Source organism: Hippopotamus amphibius, chromosome 12 (genome assembly GCF_030028045.1).
Source record: "Hippopotamus amphibius kiboko isolate mHipAmp2 chromosome 12, mHipAmp2.hap2, whole genome shotgun sequence".
Taxonomy (NCBI): domain Eukaryota; kingdom Metazoa; phylum Chordata; class Mammalia; order Artiodactyla; family Hippopotamidae; genus Hippopotamus; species Hippopotamus amphibius.
Genome location: NC_080197.1, coordinates 52,784,629 through 52,801,686, shown reverse-complemented (window position 1 = coordinate 52,801,686; position 17,058 = coordinate 52,784,629). Strand labels below are relative to the sequence as shown.

The following is a 17,058-nucleotide window of genomic DNA, read 5'->3' as shown; positions in this document are numbered from 1 at the left end:
TGGAGGAGTGGGTTTGGGGCAGGGTGCAATGGGTGAAGAGGGTCAAAAGGTACAAATTTTCATCGATAAAATAAGTAAGTCCTGGGGATGTAATGTACAGCATGACGACTACAGTTAATAATACTGTGTTGTATATTTAAAAGTTGCTAAGACAGTAGACCATAAAACTTCTAACAAGAAAAAAATTTGTAACTATCTGTGGTGATGAATGGTAACCAGATTTATTGTGGTGATCACTACACAATATATACATATATCATTATTATATTGTATACCTGAAGCTAATCTAGTGTTATATGTCAACTATCTCTCAATTAAAAAAACAAAACAAAAAGCAGGAAAAAACTGTTGATAAAAATACTAAAGTAGGAACTTCCCTGGTGGTGCAGTGGTTAAGAATCTGCCTGTCAATGCAGGGAACACGGGTTCAAGTCCTGGTCTGGGATGTTCCCACATGCCGCGGAGCAACTAAGCCTGTGCGCCACAACTACTGAGCCCAAGTGCTGCAACTACTGAAGCCCATGCCTTAGAACCTGTGCTCCCCAACAAGAGAAGCCATCGCAATGAGAAGCCTGTGCACAATGAAGAGTAGTCTCCTCTCACCGCAACTAGCGAAAGCCAGTGTGTAGCAACAAAGACTCAACACAGCCAATAAACTAAAAAAAAAAAAAAACCAAAAACTAAAGTATAAGCCTTTTCTTTTTCTTCCAAAGAAAGAAAGAAAGAAAGAAAGAAAGAAAGAAAGAAAGAAAAGAAAAACCATAAAAATCCTCCAGATTAAATTCCTCAAACAACAACAGCAACGGCAAACTTACAGGCAGCATCATACTTGAATGTAAGCACAACTCAACGCTTTCCTCTACGATGAGGAACAGGACAACATGTCCACTCTCACTTCTTTTTAACATTGTACTGGTGGTTCTAGGCAGTACAAAAGAAAAAAAGAAATATGTCATCCAGATTGGAAAGGAAGAAATAAAACTGTCTTTATTTGCAGATGGCATGATCCTCTCTGTAGAAATGTGATGAGTCTATAAATATGCTATAAGAGCTAATAAGTGAATTTAGTAATAACACAGATACAAAATCAGTACATAAAAATCAACGGCATTTCTATCTACTATCACTGAACTATCAAAAATTGAAATAAAAAAAAGCCCCTGACCATTTATAAAAGCATCTAGAAATATATCTTTAGCGATAGATCTGACAAAAGACATGAAAGACATCTAGAGTAAAAACTACAAAACACTGCAGAGAGAAATTAAAGACCTAAATAAGTGGTGAAATATACCAATTTCAGAGGTCAGAAGACTTGTTTAGATGTCAATTCTTCACATATTGATCTACAGATTTACTGCAACCTCAAAACAAAATCCTAGCAGTTTTTTAAAATACAGAAACTGACCAGCTGGTTTCTAAAATTCAAACGGAACTGCAAAAAGAATAGCCAAAATAACTTGAAAAAGAAGAAAGTCAGAGGACTAACATTACCTATTTTCAAGACTTAATACAAAACTATTGTAATCAAGACAGTACGGCATTTGTATAAAATAAGAGATCAACAGCATAGAATACACAGTCCAGAAATAAACTCACACATACGTATATGATCAAATCCTTTTCAAGAAAAGTGCAAAAATAATGCAGTACTAAAAGGATAGTCTTTTTTTTTTTTTAAACAAATGCTACCTAACAATTGCATATAGATATATTTTAACAAAAGGAATTTTGGTATACATCTTGAAATATATACAGAAATTAACCCCAAAAGGACTATTGATCAACTATAAAATCTTAAATTTAAAAAACTTCTGGAAGAAAATATAGGAGATTATTTTTGTGCCCTTGGACTACAGAAACATTTCTTGGATACACCATGAAAGGTATGACCCATAAGGAAAAAACTGATAAATTAGATGCCATCAAAATTAAAAACTGAGAGAAAATATTTCCAAATCATATATACGAAAAAAATTTATATCCAGAATCTATAAAGAAATATCAAAATTCAATAATAAGCAAACAAAAGACCCAAATAAAAAAAAATGGGCAAAAGATCTGAAAACACATTTCACCAAAGCAGGTATAAGATAACAAGCAAATGAAAAGATGTTCAACATCATCAGTCATTAGGAGAATGCAGATTAAAACCAATGAAATACTACTACAAACCTACAGGCTCTAATTAAGACTGACCATGTCAAGTGTTAAGACATGGAGGAACTGGAACTTCACACATTGCTGGTGGAAATGTAAAATGGTATAGCCACTTTGTAAGGCGGCTCAGCAATTTCTTAAAAAGTCATACAACTACCATATCATCCAGAGAATTAAAACATTTGTTTGTACACATACGTTCACAGCAGCTTTATTGTAATAGCCAAAAGTCAAATGTCCACCAACAGGTAAATGGGTAAAAACATTATGGTGTATCCACACTACAAAATGCTACTCAGCCCACCCCCCACACACACATCTTTTGATACATACAACATGGAAGGATCTTAAAAGATTTAAGCCGAGTGAAAGAATCCAGACAAAAAAATGCATATTTACCATATGATGCCATTTATATACAATTCTAGAAAATTCAACTAATCTATAGTAACAGAAAGCAAATGACTGGTTGCCTGGGAACTGGAAGTGGGTTGTGGAGGGTGGGATATATTGATTACCAAGGGGCACAAGGAAACTTTGGAGGTAATGGACATGCTCATTGTATTGACTGTGATGACAGTATCACAGTATCAAAGCACATGTCAAAACTTTGTCATTTTGAACCTTAATAAAGGTGTTAAAAAACTGAACAAACAAAACTGGTGCATTTATACAAGAGAAATCTATGTAGCAGTTCTAAATAATGAAGTAGGGCTAATATATACTGAAGAATTCCAAGATATAGTGTTAAATGAAAACATAAAGTACTGAATACTGTAAATAACCTATTACCATTTGTGATTTTATTTTAAACAGAAAAGGATATTCAACCAGCCCATCCAATAATTGTTTCTACATGCATAAACTACCTCTGGAAAGATACACCAAAACTGATGAGAGAGACAGAGAGAAGGAGGGAGGGAGGAGGAGAGACAATGGGAGGTGGAGACAGAAAGAGGGAAATGGGGGGCAGACTAGGGTTTGGAGTAGGAGAGAAACTTACTTTTCAGTGCATACCTTTTTGAACTATGATTTTTCTCCCCCTACAAATGTACTACTTTTTAAAACAAACACTGATTCCATTTTCGAGGATCTGTCCTATAGAAACACTGGTGGAAATGCCAAAAGATAGAGGTATCCACTAAACCACTGTTGTAATATGTTAAAGAAAATGTTAAAGGAAAACAAAAATTGGAACACATTGCTTACATCTAATATATTTCCTAAAATACAGAAAACAATAGCCTAAAATGTACACTCATTTTCTCTCTCTCCCCACCTTTTTCTCTCAGAAAAATCTGAAAATACACAGACTGACATAAATGATTCTCTCTGTGGATGGTTCTAAAGGGAGAGGTCAAAGAAGGGAGAGTATGTGTAGTGATTTACGTTCTAAGTTTCTGGATTGCAGGAAATTTTTTTTTGGTAATCAGTGTATATTTCCTTTTAAATTAAAAGGTCTCAATAAAGATTATTTTTATTTGTTTAATTAATTAAAAAAATTGAGCTATGATTGACATGAAGATTTTCAAAAATTAAAATAAATTAAAACTGGTTTCAGTTTGCAGGATCACCATAATAGATGTGAAAGTGCGCTAGTTTTGCACCAGACTTGAAATGATATACTCACCCTTTTCCTCGCTTCAGACTTCTGGAAGCACTCATGCTGTATGAAAGTCGCTGCAGCAGAAACCCTGGACGGCGGCGTGTGCTCTGCCTCGAGCATACTCACTGCTCGCTCCAGAGTCATCTCCGTGTCTACATTCCTAGACAAACAGTCACAGATTAAGCAAGATTCCAAACCTGCTCCCTCCTGCCTGTCAGCTTGACCCTCCAGAGATGACTTGGCTAATATTGGGAAGCACCTAGAACATCTGAGCCTTGGGCCCTCTTCAGAGGCTGGGGAAAATCAGCCTCTGAGGTCAGAAGGTACAGGAAGCTAGCAGCAGAAACACTCCAGCTCTGGTCAGACTAGCCTCTGAAGATACCAACGAACTGAAAAGAAACTTAACTCTATTTAAGATAAATATGCTTCTTACATGAAATTTAAAAGAAATTTGGTCACAGAAATTAAAAATTTTTCCTACCTTGGTAATGTCACACCTGTAAGTTAAACACCTTCCCTCAAAAATCATTAGATTTTTCTCAGAACTGCTCAAAATCTGTTATTTCACTTGAAAATAAGTTTTAAAAGAGGCATTCTAAAAGTGTTCTTATTTAATGAACATAGTAGTATGTAAACAGTACAAGCCAGGAAAACTGAGTTTGTTTGGTTAAAATAAGTCATGCTGGTATGACAGAATCCATCAGGAAAGGTCATGATTAAATGTAATACTAAAAAGCCCTTTTTATTTTTTTTTACTTATTTTTTATTCTTTTAAAGCTCTTTATAGGAGCATAATTGCTTTACACTGTTGTGCCAGTTTTTGCTGTACAACAAAGTGAATCAGCTGCACCTACACATATATCTCCATAGACCCTCCCTCCCGTGATTCCTTCCCACCCTCCCTATCCCAGCCCTCTTAAGTCATCACACATCATCGAGTTAATCTCCCCGCGTTATGCAGCTGCTTCCCACTAGCTATCTATTTTACATTTGGTAGTGTATATATGTCAATGCTACTCTCTCACCTCTTCCCAGCTTCCCCTTCGCACCGCCCACCCCACCCCATGTCCTCAAGTCTGTTCTCTATATCTGCATCTTTATTCTTGCCCTGGACTGGGTTCATCAGTACCATATTTTAGATTCCATATATATGTGTTAGCATACAGTATTTGTTTTTCTCTTTCCTGAGAAGTCCTTTCTAAAGACAAGCTGATAAACATTCTGTTGCATTTGCTTTGCCACTGTAATGACATTCGGTTCACATCTATCCAGTAGCATAATTTTTCTTCTACTAATTGTTGATGAAATCTGACTCAGTTTGATACCGAGAAGATAATTTATAGAGGACAAATAAAATTGCTACGTGCAAAACAAAAAATCCCAAGTGCCTCACAGAAGTGGCATTTTTTCCCTCCCCTTCTACTTCTGCCTAGAGGGTAACTAGGTTAGGCAGCCTACTACCAAGGTGGATTTGCACTTCCTTTTTTTTCTTCCCCACATTTGCACATTTGCACTTCTTAAAGTATTGCTTCAGAGAAACCATAGTCAGAATGGCAACACCTTAGGACTGTGGCTAAAGACATGCCTTAAAGGTAACCTAGGACTCTGGCCTTAAAGATGGTTACACCTGATTCATTTCAGGTAATGGAGACTCCTAAGATATTATGGGAGGGTACTTCCCAGTATCTGCTAGCAAGCACAGTGAGGCAATTCTTTCTTCTATCAGGCTAACCCACCAACACATGCACCTGTGTAGCATGTGTATGTTGTGAATGGTGTGTCTGTGTGTGAGTGGATGTGGCACAGGTGAGGGGATAAGAGTAACAGGCCTCATGACTAAAAACCAATTCCCACTGCTTCTGAAACACATGTTCAAACACACAAGTGTTACCTCATGAGTTCAAGGGTATTAAAAATGAAGCAGTTCTCACATTTATTCTGAGAAGTATATGATTATCTCATATTTTAAACTACTGTAACTCACGAGTCAATTTAATTGGTAAAAATGTAGGCTATTTCCATTAAAACTAGAATTTGAATCATTTTTATTTAATATAAACACCCTTTTAAAAAGGGTTGGACCAATCCACAAATGGGCAGAAGACCTAAAGAGATATTTCTCCAAAGAAGACATACAGATGGCCAACAAACACATGAAAAGATGCTCAACATCACTCATCATCAGAGAAATGCAAGTCAAAGCCACAATGAGGTATCACCTCACACCAATCAGAATGGCCATCATCACAATATCTGGAAACAACAAATGTTGGAGAGGGTGTGGACAAAAGGGAACGCTCCTACACTGTTGGTGGGAATGTAAGTTGGTACAGCCACTATGGAAAACAATTTGGAGGTTCCTTAAAAATCTACAAATAGAACTACCATATGATCCAGTAAACCCACTACTGGGCATATACCCAAAGAAAACCATAATCCCAAAAGAAACATGTACCATAATGTTTATTGCAGCACTGTTTACAATAGCCAGGACATGGAAGCAACCTAAAGGCCCATCAACAAATGAGTGGATAAAGAAGATGTGGCATATATATACAATGGAATATTACTCAGCTATAAAAACAGATGAGATGGAGCTATATGTAATGAGGTGGATAGAACTAGAGTCTGTCATACAGAGTGAACTAAGTCAGGAAGAGAAAGACAAATATTGTATGCTAACTCACATATACGGAATCTAAAAATGGTACTGATGAACTCAGTGACAAGAACAAGGACGCAGATACAGAGAATGGACTGGAGAACTCGAGGTTTGGGAGGGGGCGGGGGGTGAAGGGGAAGCTGAGATGAAGCGAGGGAGTAACACAGACATATATATACTACCAACTGTAAAATAGTCAGTGGGAAGTTGTTGTACAACAAAGGGAGTCCAACTCAAAGATAGAAGATGCCTTAGAGGACTGGGACGGGGAGGGTGGGGGGGGGAGTCAAGGAAGGGAGGGAATATGGGGATATGTGTATAAAAACAGATGATTGAACTTGGTGTAACCCCCCAAAAATAATAAATAAATAAATAAATAAAATAAAATAAAATAAAATAAAATAAAATAAAATATAATAAAATAAAATAACTGAGACGAAAAAGATGAGTAGTTGTCAGGAGTTCCTGGATGATGAATAGGTGGACAAAAGAGGATTTTTTAGGGCAGTGAAACTATTCTGTATGATAACATAATGGTGGATAATTAACATTATTCAATTGTCGAAACCCATAGAACTGTACAACACAAAGAGTGAAATTTTATATAAACTACGGACTGTAGTTAATAAAAATGTATCGATATTGGTTCATTGATCGTGACAAATGTACCACACTAATGCAAGAGGTGAATAATAAGGGAAACTGTGTGTGTAGGGGAAGTGTAGAACTCTCTGTACTATCTGCTTAATTTCTCTGTAAATGTGCAGCTGCTCTAAAAAATAAAGTCTATTAATTAAAAAAAAAAAGGGGGTTGGAAATATTTCACATGCATGGACTCCAATTCTTTCACAGGGAAATCAAAAGTCAAAAGTCTTTCACCGGGGAGAGAAAAGATGGCGGCAAAGTAGAGAGACGTGGAGTGCATCCCTCTCCACATATGCATTGGGAATGCACGGAAGGACGCAGTCATTCCCACAGAGAACCAGCTGAACACCAGCAGACGGCCTCGGACACCAGAAAGGACTGCGGGGAGCCCGACATAGCCGGTAGGGAGGCATCTACGACGGCTCAAAGAGGGTGAAGCGGCGGAGCTGTGGCAGACGGGAGGGAGTGAGAAACATGCGGAGGGTCCGCAGCGCAGCTCAGCGTTCCCGGACCGAGACGTCGATCCGCGGCTGAACGGAGGGTCCAGGAGCGGGAGCGTGGGAACCGGAGAGCTGGTTCAGGGGGAGAAACATTGTTGCCGGTAGGGTGACAGACCAAGAGCACAGGAGGGAGGAGGTCCTCAGAGAGGAGTGCCCGTCCCTGAGAGCTGCCCGGCCATGATGGCGTCTGGAGGCTGCAGGCTCACGGGCTGGGGGGGGGGGGGGGGGGGGAGGAGCCTCACACATAGCCCCTCTCTCTCTCTTTTGGCGCCTCTGCAACAGGCAGTGGAGAGACGCCCTGCAGACCACCTAAGGCGCTCAGGGATAACAAGCACCCTCAGGCACTCGGGCGGGGCTAGATTAAAACTCCTTGCAATGCCAGCAGCAGGGAGGCAGCAGAGAGAAAAAAAAAAACAACAGCATCAAAAAGAAAAAAACCCCGAGAGAGGCCCAACTCTAAGACTTTCTGTGTACACCTGAGCCACCAGCGCCCTCTGCAACAGGCACCTCCAAGCCTGACTGAAGCAACAGTGCGCCACTGCTCACTCACTCCCAGGAGAAGGAGCCACTATTGTACCCTCTCCCTCCCCACACACCGAGGCTTACAGACGAACAATAAAGGAACCTTTGCTGGTCACAGAATAACGCAAAAAAAACCCAAGGCAAGGAGAAGGACACTTACAGCTGAGACGCTAAGGAAACAGAAATAGTAGTATCAATACTTATTGAACTGGTCCATTCTGGGATCAGTTCTGGATTTTTTTTCTTTCTTTCTCTCTCTCTTTTTTTTTTTTTTTGATTTATTAAATACGATCATAGCCCTAAGGGATCTACAAGTTTTATAACATAATTTTTTAATGATATTTTTTATTCTTTTTTTTTTTTTTTTGCCTTTTTATATACTTCTATATCTAGCTAAGTTTTTGGTAGTACAGACAAAATATCTCTCATACTTTCCTTTCATCCCTATCTTTTATACATTTCTATTCCTTTCTTTTTATTTGCATATTTCCAACCACATTACGCTCTTCTGTTCCCCTTTCTTCCAGTCATTTTAAGTTTATTTTATCTTAACATACTTATAAGCAACACTATCGGTCTGCTCAGACTCCTTGCTCTATTCTCCAGAAGACGCACTGCCTTGGTATTTATTAGGCTTTTGTCTTTATCTTAGTTCTTCTTAGTACAGTTGTCTAATTACATTCTGAGAATCTCCATTCTCTCTGGTGGTACTCCAGCTCTTTTCTATATTTGATCCTAGCTTCCAAAATCTCCCTGGATTGATGTTTGTAGGTGTAGGGTGTTATTTGTTGTTTGTTTGCTTTTGCTTTTGTCTCTGATTTGTTCTGTTTCAGTTGTCAATTTCTGCTGGGTTTCTCTTTGAATATCTGATAGCACACTGGGGTTCTGTCAGGTCTTTTTCTAGAGCCTTATGTCCTAACGGATTCAGTAATTGTGTGTCTTATACATGTATGTGTATCCTAGACTTAATATTCGTTTAATCCAATACTTGGACATTAGTCTGAGGCTTGGACAGTCTTCTATAAACACCTCTATCGCCAGGACAAGCAACCCCAAAAGTTTGGACAACCATGAGGAAACAAAGAAACACCATGCAGGCAAAGGAGCAGGAAAAAAACCCACAAGACCAAATAAATGAAGAGGAAATAGGAAAAATGCCTGAAAAAGAATTTAGAGTAATGATAGTAAAAATGATACAAAATCTCGATAACAAAATAGAGAAAGTACAAGAAACAGTTCATAAGAACTCAGAAAAACAAACAGCAATGAATAACAAAATAACCGAAATTAAAAATACTCTAGATGCTATAACCAGCAGAATGACTGAGGCAGAAGAACGAATAAGTGAGTTGGAAGATAGAATGGGGGAAATAACTGCCACAGAGCAGGAAAAAGAAAAAAGAATAAAAAGATTAGAAGACAGTCTCAGAGACCTCAGTGATAACCTTAAACGTACCAACATTCGAATTATAGGCATCCCAGAAGAAGAAGAAAACAAGAAACGGTCTGAGAAAATATTTGAAGAGGTTCTAGTGGAAAACTTCCCCAACATGGGAAAGGAAATAATTAACCAAGTCCAAGAAGCATAGAGAGTCCCATACAGAATAAACCCAAGGAGAAATACACCAAGACACATATTAATCAAACTAACGACAATTAAACACAAAGAAAAAATATTAAAAGCAGCAAGAGAAAAGCAACAAACAACATATAAGGGAAAACCCATCAGGATAACAGCTGACCTCTCCACAGAAACTCTGCAGGCCAGAAGGGAATGGCAGGATATACTGAAAGTCCTGAAAGAGAGAAACCTACAGCCAAGAATACTCTACCCAGCAAGAATCTCATTCAGATTTGAGGGAGAAATCAAAAGCTTTACAGACAAGCAAAAGTTAAGAGAATTCAGCACCACCAAACCAGCCTTACAACAAGTGCAAAGGAACTTCTCTAAGTAGGACACACAAGAAAAGGAAAACACCTACAAATACAAACCAAAAACAATTAAGAAAATGGTAATTGGACCACACATGTCAATAATCACCTTAAATGTAAATGGATTAAATGCTCCAACCAAAAGACACAGACTGGCTGAATGGATCCAAAAACAAGACCCTTCTATATGCTGCCTACAAGAAACCCACTTCAGACCAAGGGATACATATAGACTGAAAGTCAAGGGATGGAAAAAGATATTCCATGCCAATGGAAGTCAAAAGAAAGCTGGAGTAGCAAAACTCATATCAGACAAATTAGACTTGAAAGTAAAGACTATTACAAGAGACAAGGAAGGACACTACCTAATGATCAAGGGATCCATTCAAGAAGAACATATCACAATGGTAAATATCTATGCCCCCAATATAGGAGCACCTCAATACATAAGGCAAATGCTAACAGCTATAAAAGGGGACATCGACAGTAACACAATTATAGTGGGAGACTTGAACACCCCACTTACATCAATGGACAGATCATCCAAACAGAAAATAAATAAAGACACACAAGCTTTAAATGACACATTCGACCATCTCGACTTAATTGATATTTATAGGACATTCCATCCAAAAACGACAGAGTACTCTTTCTTCTCAAGTGCACACAGAACATTTTCCAGGATAGATCACATCTTGGGTCACAAATCAAACCTCAGCAAATTCAAGAAAATTGAGATCATATCAAGCATCTTCTCAGACCACAACGCCATGAGACTAGATATCAATTACAGGAAAAAAACTGCAAAAAATACAAACACATGGAGGCTAAACAATTCACTCCTAAACAACCAAGGAATCACTAAAGAAATCAAAGAGGAAATCAAAAAATATCTACAATGAAAACACAACAACCCAAAACCTCTGGGATGCAGCAAAAACAGTTCTAAGAGGGAAGTTTATAGCAATACAGTCCTACCTTAAAAAACAAGAAAATGATCGAATAAACAACCTAACCTTACACCTCAAACAACTAGAGAAAGAAGAACAAAGAAACCCCAAAGTAAGCAGAAGGAAAGAAATCATAAAGATCAGAGCAGAAATAAATGAAAAAGAAAGGAAAGAAACCATAAGAAAAATAAATAAAACTAAAAGCTGGTTCTTTGAGAAGATTAACAAAATTGATAAACCATTAGCCAGACTCATCAAGAAAAAAAGGGAGAAGATGCAAATCAACAGAATTAGAAATGAAAAAGGAGAAGTCAAAACGGACACCTCAGAAATACAAAACATCATGAGAGACTACTACAAGGAACTATATGCCAATCAATTGGATAACCTGTTAGAAATGGATACATTCTTAGAAAACTACAATCTTCCAAGACTGAACCAGGAAGAAATAGAAACCATGAACAGACCAATCACAAGTACAGAAATTGAGGCAGTGATTAAAAATCTCCCAACACACAAAAGCCCAGGACCAGATGGGTTCACGGGCGAATTCTATCAAACATTTCGAGAAGAGTTAACACCTATCCTTCTCAAACTCTTCCAAAATATTGCAGAAGGTGGAGCACTCCCAAACTCATTCTACGAGGCTACCATCACCCTGATACCAAAACCAGGCAAAGATGTCACAAAAAAAGAAAACTACAGACCAATATCACTGATGAATATAGATGCAAAAATCCTCAACAAAATACTAGCTAACAGACTCCAACAGCACATTAAAAAAATCATACACCATGATCAAGTGGGGTTTATCCCTGGGATGCAAGGATTCTTCAATATACGCAAATCAATCAACGTGATACATCATATCAACAAATTGAAGGATAAAAACCATATGATCATCTCAACAGATGCAGAAAAAGCTTTTGACAAAGTTCAACATCCATTTATGATAAAAGCTCTCCAGAAAATGGGCATAGAAGGAAATTACCTCAACATAATAAAAGCCATATATGACAAACCAAAAGCCAACATCGTTCTCAATGGGGAAAAACTGGAAGAATTCCCTCTAAGAACAGGAACAAGACAAGGGTGTCCACTCTCACCACTATTATTCAACATAGTTTTGGAAGTGTTAGCCACAGCAATCAGAGAAGAAAAAGAAATCAAAGGAATCCAAATTGGAAAAGAAGAAGTCAAATTGTCACTCTTTGCAGATGACATGATATTATATATAGAAAACCCTAAAGACTCTACCAGAAAACTGCTAGCACTAATTGATGAGTTTAGTAAAGTAGCAGGATACAAAATTAATGCACAGAAATCTCTTGCATTCCTATACACTAACAATGGAAGAGCAGAAAGAGAAATTAAGGAAACTCTCCCATTCACCATTGCAACCAAAAGAATAAAATACCTAGGAATAAACCTGCCTAAGGACGCAAAAGATCTGTATGCAGAAAACTTTAAGACATTGATGAAAGAAATCAAAGACGACACAAACAGATGGAGGGACATACCATGTTCCTGGATTGGAAGAATCAACATCGTGAAAATGTCTGTACTACCCAAGGCAATTTATAGATTCAATGCAATCCCGATCAAATTACCAATGGCATTTTTCACAGAACTAGAACAAGAAATCTTACGATTTGTATGGAAACGCAAAAGACCCCGAATAGCCAAAGCAATCTTGAGAAGGAAAAATGGAGTTGGTGGAATCAGGCTTCCTGACTTCAAACTATACTACAAGGCCATAGTGATCAAGACAGTATGGTACTGGCACAAAAATAGAAAGGAAGATCAATGGAATAGAATAGAGAACTCAGAAGTAAGCCCAAACACATATGGACACCTTATCTTTGACAAAGGAGGCACGAGTATACAATGGAAAAAAGACAGCCTCTTCAATAAGTGGTGCTGGGAAAACTGGACAGCAACATGTAAAAGAATGAAATTAGAACACTTCCTAACACCATACACAAAAATAAACTCCAAATGGATTAAAGACCTACATGTAAGGCCAGACACTATAAAACTCCTCGAGGAAAACATAGGCAGAACACTCTATGACATCCATCAAAGCAACATCCTTTTGGACCCACCTCCTAGAATCATGGAAATAAAATCAAGAATAAACAAGTGGGACCTCATGAAACTTAAAAGCTTTTGTACAGCCAAAGAAACCATAAACAAGACTAAAAGGCAACCCTCAGAATGGGAAAAAATAATTGCCTATGAAACAACGGACAAAGGATTAACCTCCAAAATATACAAGCAGCTCATGAAGCTTAATACCAAAAAAGCAAATAACCCAATCCACAAATGGGCAGAAGACCTAAATAGACATTTCTCCAAAGAAGACATACAGACGGCCAACAAACACATGAAAAGATGCTCAACATCACTCATCATCAGAGAAATGCAAGTCAAAGCCACAATGAGGTATCACCTCACACCGGTCAGAATGGCCATCATCACAAAGTCTGGAAACCACAAATGTTGGCGAGGGTGTGGAGAAAAGGGAATTCTCCTGCACTGTTGGTGGGACTGTAAGTTGGTACAGCCACTATGGAAAACAATTTGGAGGTTCCTTAAAAAACTACAAATAGAACTACCATATGATCCCGTCATCCCACTCCTGGGCATATACCCAAAGAAAACCATAATCCCAAAAGAAACTTGTACCATCATGTTTATTGCAGCACTCTTTACAATAGCCAGGACATGGAAGCAACCGAAATGCCCATCAACAAATGAATGGATACAGAAGATGTGGCATATATATACAATGGAATACTACTCAGCTATAAAAAGGGATGAGATGGAGCTATATGTAATGAGGTGGATAGAACTACAATCTGTCATACAGAGTGAAGCAAGTCAGAAAGAGAAGGACAAATATTGTATGCTAACTCACATATACGGAATCTAAAAATTGTACTGATGAACTCAGTGACAAGAACAAGGATGCAGATACAGAGAATGGACTGGAGAACTCGAGGTATGGGAGGGGGCGTGGGGTGAAGGGGAAACTGAGACGAAGCGAGAGAGTAGCACAGACATATATATACTACCAAGTGTAAAATAGTCAGTGGTAAGTTGTTGTATAACAAAGGGAGCCCAACTCGAGGATGGAAGATGCCTTAGAGGACTGGGGCAGGGAGGGTGGGGGGGACTCGAGGGGGGGAGTCAAGGAAGGGAGGGAATATGGGGATATGTGTATAAAAACAGATGATTGAACCTGGTGTACCCCCCCCCCAAAAAAAAAAAAAAAAAAAAAAGGTCTTTCACCATCCACCACTATATATGTTTAAACTGAAAAAAGATCATTCATAACCTAAGAATCCATTACCTTCATAACCTTTAATACTTCTTCTTTTTTAATATTCAGCCATTAACCTACTTCCTAAGTCATAAATGACTCAAGAAAGTTTGACTTTCCTAAGTCTCTAACACCAACAAATAATTCCACTACTCTAACCCTTTATTTTCCTGAACATGATTCAACAAGAAGTTCTGCATTCACTACCAGCCAACCTAATGCTATTTCCCTTTATCATTAAAAACAATTCCCAAACAGAACAAAGATTTCCTCAAGAAGAGGGTCTGCCAAAGCTGTCAGGGCATCACTTTTCTGTTTTGTTATTGTCTGTGAACTCCCAACTCTGTAACATGGCCTATGCTCTGACTGCAGTCTGGCTCCATCTCCTGCCATCCTCCATCCCATCTCTTCTCCTTCCCCTGATGCAAGAACCCATCCTCCAATCACACCACACTTTTAATCCTGCTCTAAACACTGCCTGCCTCTTCACAAGCCACTGTCTGATTTTTCTAGAAAGCCCACCCTTCTACCTAATTCTTATCCATTCTTCAAGACAATTCAAATATCATCATTCTACAAAATCTTTCCTGTATCCCTGTCCCCAGCTAGAGCTATTCCCTTCCTCCTCTCTTCTACCACAGCACTCTTCCCCTCTGTTACCTAACGGAATTGGAGTCTGCTCGCCCAACACACAGCAAAGCCAATCTAATGACACTGTTTGTGGTGAAGGGAAAGTACAGCGTTTACTGCAGGGGAACAAGCAAGGAGAATGGGCAGCTCATGCTCAAAAGACCCGATGGCTATCAGGGAAGGGTTTTTAAAGGCAAAATTAGGGGTGAGGGTTGCAGGGTGCCTGATCAGCCTGTGGACATTCTTCTTTTTGGTTGGTGGTGAGGTAACAGGGTGATGTTCCAGGAATCTCAATAATCAACCTTCTGGTTCCAACCAGTATGGGGTCTAGATGATGGCGTTCAACATGTAGTCACCATCCACCATCAGTGGGGGTCCTAGTTTCTGCAGAACAACTCAAAGATACGTGTTAGACTGTTATCGATATCCCTTTAGGATGAACTAAGAGTCCTCCGACTCCACTGTTCTAATCATTAACTGCTTGAGCCTGCTCTTTGGAACTCAGAGAAGGCCTAGGAGACTAAAGCCTTTCTTCAAACAAGAAAGGGAGAACATGGAAGGAATTTTGCACCCAGGCAAGGCCCTGCAGGGTCCTACTTGGCTTCACTTCAATCTATCTTTCTTCCTCCCTACTTCCTTCCCTGCCTCCCTTTCCTCCTTCCTTCTTCCCTTTCCGCTCACTCACAAAACATTTCCTGAAGCCTGTAGAAATGTGGCTTGGGAGATGGGGTTGGGGAGGGAAGGATCAGGGTGACCAGTTGCTCCTGGGGCCCACTGACCATATTCTCCAGAAGTTTTTTCAACAACTTTCCTAATATGTTATCAATATATGTTTTACAAAAATGTAAAGAGGAAGCAGTGTGAAATATCATTGGTCAGAATATGAGATATTACAGGAAAAAATTAAAAATGGTACTTTTTTTAAAGTGTGCAATCCCTCAGCAACCACATTCCTGCCAATAACACCACAGCCCTGCCCCAGGCTGCTTCCCATGTATTAGAACAGCTCTGAAGGCCAAGCAAACACCAGATGATGAATGAAGAGCTCCCTCATGTTGTTAGATGCTTAGGAAATGCAAATCCCCTACCTCACAAAGATTTTAGGCTTTGCAAAGATGACTCTGGAGTGGATATGTGTTTCTAGAGACAGTTTTGAGGGCTCTACAAGAACCTTAGCTGAAGCAATAAAGTTGTGAACTGGGCTGTTGGAAATGGAAAGAAAGATATAGTTGAAAGAGACCTGAAGAAAAAAAGAACCAAAGGCGTTGGTAATTAGGAGGATGTGAAGGGAAGTTAACATGACATCTTTTCTGCTCTGTGTGGCTCTATGTCACAAACGTGCCTGGTGATCCTACCAGAGATACAGTCTCTCACCTTCGTCTCTCTCTAGAGTGAATGCTAGAGCACATAGCTCTTTTGTGCTCTGAATTCCTACAGACACTAGCACAATCCAGCCCTTGATGTGTCTTATTTTCTTTTTTATGGATCCTCTATAGCGCTTACTGCAGTGCTGGGTACAGTGCAGCAACCTAATACTCATCTGCTGAACTGCCAGTCCCCCATAGGTGCAGAAATCATATTCTCAGTAAAACTGACCTATGATGTTTTACTTGGTGATTTCTCAAACCTTTTTCATTAGTCTGATTTAGAACAGTTGTTTGACTATCCCTTTTACCCCAATGTTTCAATTTCCGGCTGCATGAGAAACTTACCAGCCATTCTTCTTCTAAAAACAAAGATCCACTGTTTACTACCTTGTGTCATTAGGTAGGTTTATAGTTTTATTTAGCTGCTCTACAGGGTTGTTCCATTAAATGTGAAAGAGTACTTCTTTACATGTGGGACTTTTAGTAGACATAAAAAAGCAGCTTCCAAATGTAGGGACTGGATAGAGTTTGTAGTATGAGACACTGCAGGGCAAAGGAGAGCAGAGTATGTGTTCTCAGGGGCAGGGCTCTCAGGGGGCAGCCCGGGGAGCTGAAAAGAGCCATGAGGCACACCCAAAGAGGAAGAGAATCAGATGTGGATGCCACCTTGATCACTACAGGAAACATCCCTGACCCCCTTTCCTTTCCAATACGTAGCAAAATTTTCAAGTGTTCATTTCTATGATTTCTGGTCTCTAG

General features: G+C 39.0%; 1 protein-coding gene across 1 annotated transcript in view; it reads right to left on the bottom strand.

Moving 5' to 3' along the window:
• Positions 1-17,058, bottom strand: part of PKP2 (plakophilin 2) — an 89,538-nt gene that overhangs the window by 55,317 nt on the left and 17,163 nt on the right. The window contains exon 4 of the mRNA XM_057703758.1: positions 3,791-3,926. Within this exon, the coding sequence (XP_057559741.1) occupies positions 3,791-3,926 (136 nt within the window). The remainder of the gene's footprint in view (positions 1-3,790; positions 3,927-17,058) is intronic.